Source organism: Parus major, unplaced genomic scaffold (assembly GCF_001522545.3).
Source record: "Parus major isolate Abel unplaced genomic scaffold, Parus_major1.1 Scaffold391, whole genome shotgun sequence".
NCBI classification, from domain to species: Eukaryota; Metazoa; Chordata; class Aves; order Passeriformes; family Paridae; genus Parus; species Parus major.
In genome coordinates, this window is record NW_015379306.1 from 27288 (window position 1) to 36079 (window position 8792).

Sequence of the window (8792 nt, forward strand, 5' to 3'; positions counted from 1 at the left end):
GGCAGGGCACGGGCAGGGGGCTCCAGGGGACAGACAGGGCACAGGCAGGGGACTGGCAGGGCACAGGCAGGGGACAGACAGGGCACGGGCAGGGGGCTGGCAGGGGACAGACAGGGCACGGGCAGGGGGCTGGCAGGGGACAGACAGGGTACGGGCAGGGGACAGACAGGGTACAGGCAGGGGACAGACAGGGCACGGGCAGGGGGCTGGCAGGGCACGGGCAGGGGACAGACAGGGCACAGAGCTCACCCTCCGGCGCCTCAGGGCTGTCCTGGGATCCACCTTCCCCATCCCCAGCAGGAGCTGTGGGCACTGGGAGTGTTCAGACCTGAGGGATCGGGGCTGTGGGCACTGCAGGACACTGCAGGACACTGCAGGGCACTGCAGGACACTGCAGGACACTGCAGGACACTGCAGGACACTGCAGGGCACGCTGGCTTTGTTCCCTGCGTTTCTCTTTTCCCAAGAGTCCTTCAGAAGGAAATGGCTCAGATAGAAATGGTATCTTCAGATTGAGGGAATGGGACTGGATTTCTCCTTCCTGGGAGAGGAATAGTTCTTGGTTCTTTTTGCATTCTGGGATTTGTTCAGTGTATTTTTATAACTGACGAGATCTGTTCCTAAATCCATCCAGCCATCATCATCCTCACCCAAGCTGGTGTGGCTTTGTAACACCCGACTGTGCCAGAGCTCCAGGAGCCTGGACCCTGCTCCCAGGGCTGCACAGGGTGGGACTCTGCAGGGCCAGGGGTCGATCCAACTCAGGATATTCCATAATTCCTCAATAAGTTTTGTATTTTCGCTGATATTTGTGTGAAATACTCCTGAGATTTCTTTCAGGAGACAATTCTTACAGAAATCTTAGCCCAAGTCTCATCCTAAGAACAGCACCTTAAATATTTTCCAGTATTTGAATGTTTCTGTGCCCTGGAGCGCAGCAGGGATGTTTCTGGAGCCTGCAGGTGACTGGGTGTTGTGTTCCTTTGCAGGTACTCTGCTGCCAGCCTTCCAGATGTCAGAGGCCGGCTTTGGCAGGGTGACATCCCCGGGGAGCGTGTCCCCTCCCGGGGGCTCTGCGGCGGTGCTGTCCCCCCGGGAGCTGTCCGGGGAGCCCCCAGACAGCCAGGGCGGTGTGCCGTGTCCCCAGCCGGGGCTGCCTGTCCCCGTGTCCCCAGCCCGGGCTGCGGAGGGTTCCCCGGGATCTGCTGGAGCGGAGCAGGACGTGCCCAGCCGCTCCTCGGGCAGGGACAGTGCCCGGGACGGGGGGACGAGTGCTCGGGTTCCCTTTGCTGGCCGTGAGCCCGGCAGCCTGCAGGGATGGGCGGCTGGGGCTTTGTCTGGAGCTGGCAATGGAGTGGAATTGGACAGAGGGTCCCAGAGCTGCAGCGGGGGAAGTGAGAGCGGCCAGGGCTGGGAAGGAGATTCCCCGCTGGGCTCCGGGGCCCTGCGGGAGCTGCGGGAGCTGCTGGCACGGGCCGAGGATCTGGCTGCCGGCTGGGCCCGGCCTGCCTTCCCCTCAGCTTCCCGCACGGAAACCGGGGAGGCTCCCCCGGCACTGCCTGGGAGAGAGCCCGATCCCGGGGACCCCAGGGTGGGGAAGGAGCGGATCCCTGAGCCTGTGACCCAGAGGGGTGTGCGGGGAGAGGGGCTGGGGTTCCATCCTCCGGATCCTGGCAGCTGCCAGCAGGGACGGGGAGATGCCTCGGCTGTCAGCCTGCAGCGGCGGGAAGGGCTGAGGGGAGCGGCCCAGCGGCCCAGGCCGGGCAGGGCAGAGCCGGAGGGCTGCAGCGCTGTGCCCAGGAGCCAGGCTGTGCTGGTGGGGCCGGCACAGAGCGGAGCCAGCAGCGGCCTGAGCTCGGCCCCACAGCCGGGCCCTCCTCCCCTGCAGCCCCCGGGCACCGGCCCCGCTCTCCCGGGGAGCTCCCGGGGCTCTGTGGGCCGGGCCGGAGGGGCGCAGGGGACACGGGGCAGCAGCAGCGAGGACAGCAGCAGTGGGGATTCGCTCGGTGCCCGTGTCAGGAGCCTCCTGGGCAGCACCAGGGGACACCTGGGCAGCACCGGGGGACAGCCGGGCACATTCCGGGGGGCTCTTGAGAGCAGCAGCAGTGGGGATTCGCTCAGTGCCCGTGTCCGGAGCCTCCTGGGCAGCACCCAGGGACAGCCGGGCACATTCCATGGAGCTCTCCAGGACAGCAGTGGTGATTCCCTGGCCGCCCGTGTCCGGAGCCTCCTGGGCAGCACCGGGGGACACCTGGGCAGCACCAAAGGACAGCCGGGCACGTTTCATGGAGCTCTCCAGGACAGCAGCAGTGGGGATTCGCTCAGTGCCCGTGTCCGGAGCCTCCTGGGGCCGGCAGCCCCGGGCACCGCTGCCCACCAGATCCTCAGGGACGCCGAGGAGCAGGAGAGGAAAATCCGAGGTGAGAACGTGGCTCGGGTGGGTCTGGCACAGCCCAAATTGTGGGATTGTATCAGGGTGTGATGGGAGGTGGCTGCTCCCTGCCTCCGAGGGGATTGTTTGTGGTTTAATTTAATTTGTACCTTAATGGGACAGGGCTCCGGTGGGGGATGCTCTCCTGTAATCTGTGCTGTGGTAGAACTGGGCTTCTCCAGTTTGAAAACCTTATTTTCCTGACATCACTGTAAAGAATTACTTTGTCCACACAATTATTAAGTCAGGAATGTGGGAAAGGATTGTGTGAGTGAGCTCTGACTTGTGTCTGTAACTATGAAGATGACAGAACAAGGAAAGAGTCTTGGATTCAAGGAGCCATTTTACACTGTATTATTCCTGGTCATTCCAGGAGCTCTGCAATTTGATGTGGTCCTTGTTCTCTCAGCTGGGGCAACTGGAAATGCACAGCTTTGATTTAAGTTAAAAACTCTTCTCATACACTAAATGGGAAAGGAAACCTCTCATGGTTTGTGTTTTTGGCAGCCTGGGTGAAGCTGAAACTGGCCAGCCAGTCCCAGGAGTCTGGGCCAGACAGGGATGGAGAGACCCAGCACAGGATGGAGGGAATGAAGGCAGAGCTGTTCCCAAAGACCAGGGAATCCGCACAAGCCAAGGTACAGACCAGCTCAGGCTGGGGGAAATGTTGCTGCACCTGCTCTTGTGGTGTTCATGGCTCTTCTTGTGGTTTTCCCAGGAATTTTGGGGTGATTTGGCTGTGGGGGTGACACTCAGCTGCAGATGTCCCAGAGGAAGGTGTGAAGGAAGAGATGTGGGGGGAGAGTTGCTGTGAGAAAGTGCCCAGAGCTCCTGGTTCTGGATTGTCTGGAGGAATTCTTTGCACAGAATATTTGTGGAGGTGCAGATTGTGCCTGTGGCAGGAGTTGTGTGTCCCTGGAACATCCTCGGGCACTGGGAGTGTCTGCTGGGTGCTGCCCACGTGGAGCTGGCCTTGAGAGGCTCGTGGGGCAGGAGGGAGGAATTGTCCCTGTGCTGGCTCAGAGGGAAGGGGCTGCTCCAGGATTCCTGCAGGTGAGGATGCCGGGGGAAATCAGAGTGGTGGGCACAGGATGTTCTCCACAAGAGCCTGGGAAGGGTCTGGGGGTGTGGAAGTGTCAGTGGTGGATCAGGGCTGAGGAGGTTCAGGCTCTGCAGTTCTGATTCTCTGGGAGAGATTGCCCCAGAATTGTCATGGTTTGTGCATCTCTTTGGAGTGTTTCCAGCTCATGTATAAAATGCTGGAATTTGTCTGAGCAGGAGTGTGGTACCTTTGTTTTCATTTAAATGTCCATTTTTGGCCCTGCTCTGCTGCCCAGGGTGGTTATGGCAGGATTTTTAGGGACTGGTGTTTCAGAGGAGTGCCCTGAGCTTTAGGAAGAGCTTTTTATTTTTCCCCTTGTTTTTTTTTTTTCCTGGTTGCTCATGCAGCCTGCCTGCCTCCCAGGAAAAGCAGCAGGGGTTGGTTTGTTTGTTTTAATTAAAAGCCCTGCATTAGCAGGAGTGACAGTCAGTGCTTTAGGAGTACTCTGTGTTTAGAGCTTCTCTGGAAGCAGTGCTGGGAGCAGCTCCCAAAACACATCAGGCCACACTTCCCAGGTATTCCTGGATTGCTGGAATCTGGGCAGCTGGGGAAAAGAAAGGGTCTGTTTTATTAATAACCATTTATAAATGAATTATCTAAATATTATTGAATATTTTAGAAATTCACATTTCTTCAAATTCAGATTTCTTAAAAGAGAGAAACAAAACACAAATACAAAACCAGAGGCATCAAAGCTTTTTTTCCCCCCAGCTTTTAGATCTTGCTTGGTCACAGCTTTGTCCCTGACATGAACTCTGTGCAGCCAAGGATTTTACCTTTCTGTGACTCAGTGTCAGCTGGGATTGTTTTATCCACATTTAGAGTAAGAAGAAATTCACCTTAATTTTGCAAACCAAGCTGCCAAGAAATTGCTTTTGTTCAACCACAGCACCTCCTGCTTTGATCTCGAAAATATTTTTGCACTGCAATGTTTTTAATTTGAGATAAAAAATGGTTTGAATTTGCAGAGTGAAGGTGACTGGGTTTTTTAAATTGTACTTAAGATAAATGTATTTTTCCCTCCAAGCCAAACACTGTCACTGAAAAATACAGATTGTTCAAAACTGCTGCACTGAAAAAACACAGCCAGGCAAAATAATCTGTAAATTTAATGGGAGCTGTTGTGTACAATAAATGTGGAAGTTTAGAGCCTAAGTGCCATGTGTGGACTTAAAAAGAACACAGCAAAGATTAGGAAAAGATATTTTCCTGTACTAAGCTTTTCAGACTGAGAAGGACAAACTGTTCCTGCAGCTCCAGCAAACAGTTGCTCCAGTGGGATCTTTGGGGTGTCTGTGTGGGGCTGTTGGGGTGGGTGTGCTCTGGGAATGCTCAGACTCTGCCTGTCCTTCCCAGAGCTGACAGCTCCAGGAGTTCAGGTGCCACTGAGGCATTTTCCTGTGTGCCACGGGAGTGTGTGACGTCTGGGGGCAGAGAAAGGAGCAGGACACTTCGGGGAAATTCTCTGGGATGTTTTTCTTGGGAAGATTTTCCATCTTTTGAGGCAGTTGAGGGTCTCTGGGAGCTGTTTGTCACAGCAGGAGAAATCCTGGGGGTGTCCCACCTTGGGCTGGCAGAGGGTCCAGGAGGGGCTGCAGACGTGGCCTCCAGGGCTCTGGACAGGCTCAGAACCCCTGGAATATTCAACCTGAACAGGCTGGGAGAGCTGGGGGTGCTCACCTGGAGAGGGGAAGGGTCTGGGGAGAACTTCAGCCCCTTGCAGGAGAGCTGGAGAGGGACTGGGGCCAAGGGCTGCAGGGACAGGAGCCAGGGAATGGCTTCCACTGGGAAAGGGGAGATTGGGCTGGGATCTTGGCAAGGAATTCCTGCCTGGGATTCTGCAATTCCCAGATTTCCTGTGGATCCCTGGATCCCTGGGAATGCCCAGGGCCAGGTTGGACACTGGGATTGGATCCCAATGGGATCACAGGAGCTGTCCCTGCCATGGCAGGTTTGGAGCTGCTGTTGGATGTAAATACAATTCCAGCATCTTCAGCCTCAGGATTCTCCTAAATTGAAAACCTGATCCCCCCACCTGTATTTTAGGCTGCCAGATGCTCCCTCTTCCCTTTCCTGTGAGCTCCTTCCCCCCTGGTGCAGTGTTTTCCTCCCCTCCCTGCTGTACTTTTCCACTCCTTGAGCTTTCTCACTTCTCCAGGAAGTTCACGGAGTTGTAGCTCTAAATTTGCTCTGCAGGCTCCTGTGGATCATATGGCACAGGGAGCTTTTTTGGAAGGATGACACATAACAGGCACAATAAAACATGTGAAAGGCTTGGGAAGATGAGTTTATCACAACTTCTGTGCCTGCTCTCGCTGGTGGGAGTTGCTCTGGATTACCTCAGGCCGTTGAACTGGCACGTGGTGCAGGGAGGAGAAGTCTTGGGATCATCCCTGTGCTGGCACAGCTCTGCTCCGTGTCCCTGTGCTCTCCCACAGGCCCTGGCTGTCCCTCCTGGCTGGAGGAAATGCCAAAGAAACTGATTTGTTGCCTTAAATGCATAAAACTTCCCCTTAGAGAGGTGGGATAATGATCCAGGCCCTAGTTGCTGCTGTCATGACATCTGGGATGGAGAAAGGCTGGGAAAGCTGTTGTGAAATACTTGTTTGTGTGTTTGGTTTACACCAAAAATGTTTCCCACTGCTGTTTCTCACCAAATTCCCAGTGGTTGATGGGGTTGTAATCACCCAGGGACCCGTGTTGCTTCATTACTGGAATACACTCTGCTGCTTCCACAGTTGTCCCAGTCAGTAGGAAAAAGTAAATATAACCCAGATTTCTGTGTCTCTTTTCCCTAATTAAGCTTATCTGGCCCATCTCCATGGCAGCACATTTATCTCAGATTTGCTCTCTTCAGTGGAAGTGGTGGAATTTTGGATTACACTTGAATTTATAAATTGATGTTGACGGTTGGAATCACAGAATCATTCAGGATGGAAAAGACCTCTGAGATCATCAAGTCCAGCCACCAACCAGCACCACCATGTTCAGCACTGAAGTATCCTCAAATGCCTCATCCACACATTTTTAAAGCAATTCCAGGGACGGTGACATCACCAGCTCCCTGTTCCAATGCCTGGTAACCCTTTGCAGGGAGAAACTGTTCCCAGGATCCCATCTAACCGTCCTCTGGTTCAACCTGAGGCCATTCCAGAGGCTCTGTGCCCAGGAGGGTGCTGCCTGAACCCCAGACTCGGGCTGGGAGGGCTGGCTCCCCATGGAACTGTCGCTGTCCTGTCCCTTGCCAGTGCCCCATGGCAGGGATGGCAGAGGTGCTTCTCCCTGCCACGGGCTGTGCAGGCTGCTCTGGGGTTCTGTTGGGGTGGGAGCAGCTCTGGGGTGATTGTGTTCCATCAGGGCAGACCCAGGTGAGATCTCAGCTCAGGTGAGATCTCAGCTCAGGTGAGATCTCAGCTCAGGTGAGATATCAGGTGAGATCTCAGTTCAGGTGAGATCTCAGCTCAGGTGAGATCTCAGTTCAGGTGAGATCTCAGCTCAGGTGAGATCTCAGCTCAGGTGAGATATCAGCTCAGGTGAGATCTCAGTTCAGGTGAGATCTCAGTTCAGGTGAGATATCAGCTCAGGTGAGATATCAGCTCAGGTGAGATCTCAGCTCAGGTGAGATATCAGGTGAGAGCTCAGCTCAGGTGAGATCTCAGCTCAGGTGAGAGCTCAGCTCAGGTGAGATCTCAGTTCAGGTGAGAGCTCAGTTCAGGTGAGATCTCAGCTCAGGTGAGATCTCAGCTCAGGTGAGAGCTCAGCTCAGGTGAGATCTCAGCTCTTGGTGTCCTCCAGGGCAGCACCTCCCGTGGATTGGGGTCAGCACAGCTGGGAATGGTCACTTGGCACTTAGAAAGGATAAAGTTCTAAATTAGGTCGTTAAGATCTGAGTTCTCTCCCTTCCTGATGATAAACTCCTGGTTAGTGGCAGCTCTCAGCTTTGGCTTTTCCCATCCAGCTTTTGGCCAGGAATGACCTCTGGGAACTGTGCTCTGTTTTTCAGGATCCGTGGCTCTGTGGTTTGGGAGCAGGTTCTGAGCATCTGAGGAAGCAGGAACAGGACCTGGAGCGTTTCCAGGCTCCCAGGTTTCCCAGGGACAGGCACAGACAGACAGACAGACAGCTCTTCCCGTCCAGCTCCCCACCAGCAGTGCCAGTCCTGAGAGCTGATCCCTGGGATTGCTCCCTGCTGCAGGACATGCAGCTCAAACTGTGGGGTCCTGCTGGGCTGCAGGACATGCAGCTGGAGACTCGGAGCACTGCTGGGCTGCAGGACATGCAGCTGAAGCCCCAGAGCGCTGCTGGGCTGCAGGACATGCAGCTGGAGACTCGGAGCACTGCTGGGCTGCAGGACATGCAGCTGGAGACTCGGAGAACAGATGGGCTGCAGGACATGCAGCTGAAGCCCCAGAGCACTGCTGGGCTGCAGGACATGCAGCTGGAGCCTTGGAATTCTTCTGAGCTGCAGGACATGCAGCTGAAGCCCCAGAGCACTGCTGGGCTGCAGGACATGCAGCTGGAGCCCTGGAATTCTTCTGGGCTGCAGGACATGCAGCTGGAGCCTTGGAGCACTGCTGAGCTGCAGGACATGCAGGACATGCAGCTGAAGCCCCAGAGCACTGCTGACTTGCAGGACATGCAGCTGAAGCCTTGGAGCACTGCTGGGCTGCAGCAGATGCAGGACATGCAGCTGAAGCCCCAGAGCAGCACTGAGCTGCAGGACATGCAGCTGAAGCCCCAGAGCAGCACTGAGCTGCGAGTGTGTGAGCAGCAGCCAGCCGTGGAGCGCAGCAGTGCCGTGGCAGAGCTCTGTGGCCCCCTGGCAGGGGATCCCTGTGCAGGGAGCGGTGCTGCTGCCCCCTGTGCCCGCGGGCAGCCGGGCGAGCCGAGCTCCTCCGACACCCTCTGCTCCTGGAGGCGGGCTCCAGCCCCGCTGGGACCCCGGGCACGCAGCCCCAGCCCGGCCAGGGACGGGATCCTGCCGGGGGAGGCTCCCTGTGCTCGCCCTGGGGAGGAGAGGCTGGGCACAGAGCCCTGGGAGAGGATCCAGAGCTGTCCCCCCAGCCCCACGCTGGCCCGCTCCCGGGAGCCCGGGGATGCTGCACAGCTTCCTCCTGTCCCCACTGCCACTGCTGGAGCTGGAGCTGCTCAGGGAACAGCCCGGGGGGCTGGGAGCATCCACACTGGGCAAACACAGAGCCTGGCTGCACAGCAGCCCCAAATCCACACTGGGCAAACACAGAGCCTGGCTGCACAGCA

The 8792-nt window shown here is 56.3% G+C and overlaps 1 protein-coding gene across 1 annotated transcript in view; it reads left to right on the plus strand.

Moving 5' to 3' along the window:
* ALMS1 (ALMS1 centrosome and basal body associated protein) overlaps positions 1–8792 on the plus strand; it is a 40520-nt gene that overhangs the window by 4443 nt on the left and 27285 nt on the right. The window contains exons 3-5 of the mRNA XM_015616273.3: positions 990–2420; positions 2939–3069; positions 7537–8789. Of these exons, the coding sequence (XP_015471759.1) occupies positions 990–2420; positions 2939–3069; positions 7537–8789 (2815 nt within the window). The remainder of the gene's footprint in view (positions 1–989; positions 2421–2938; positions 3070–7536; positions 8790–8792) is intronic.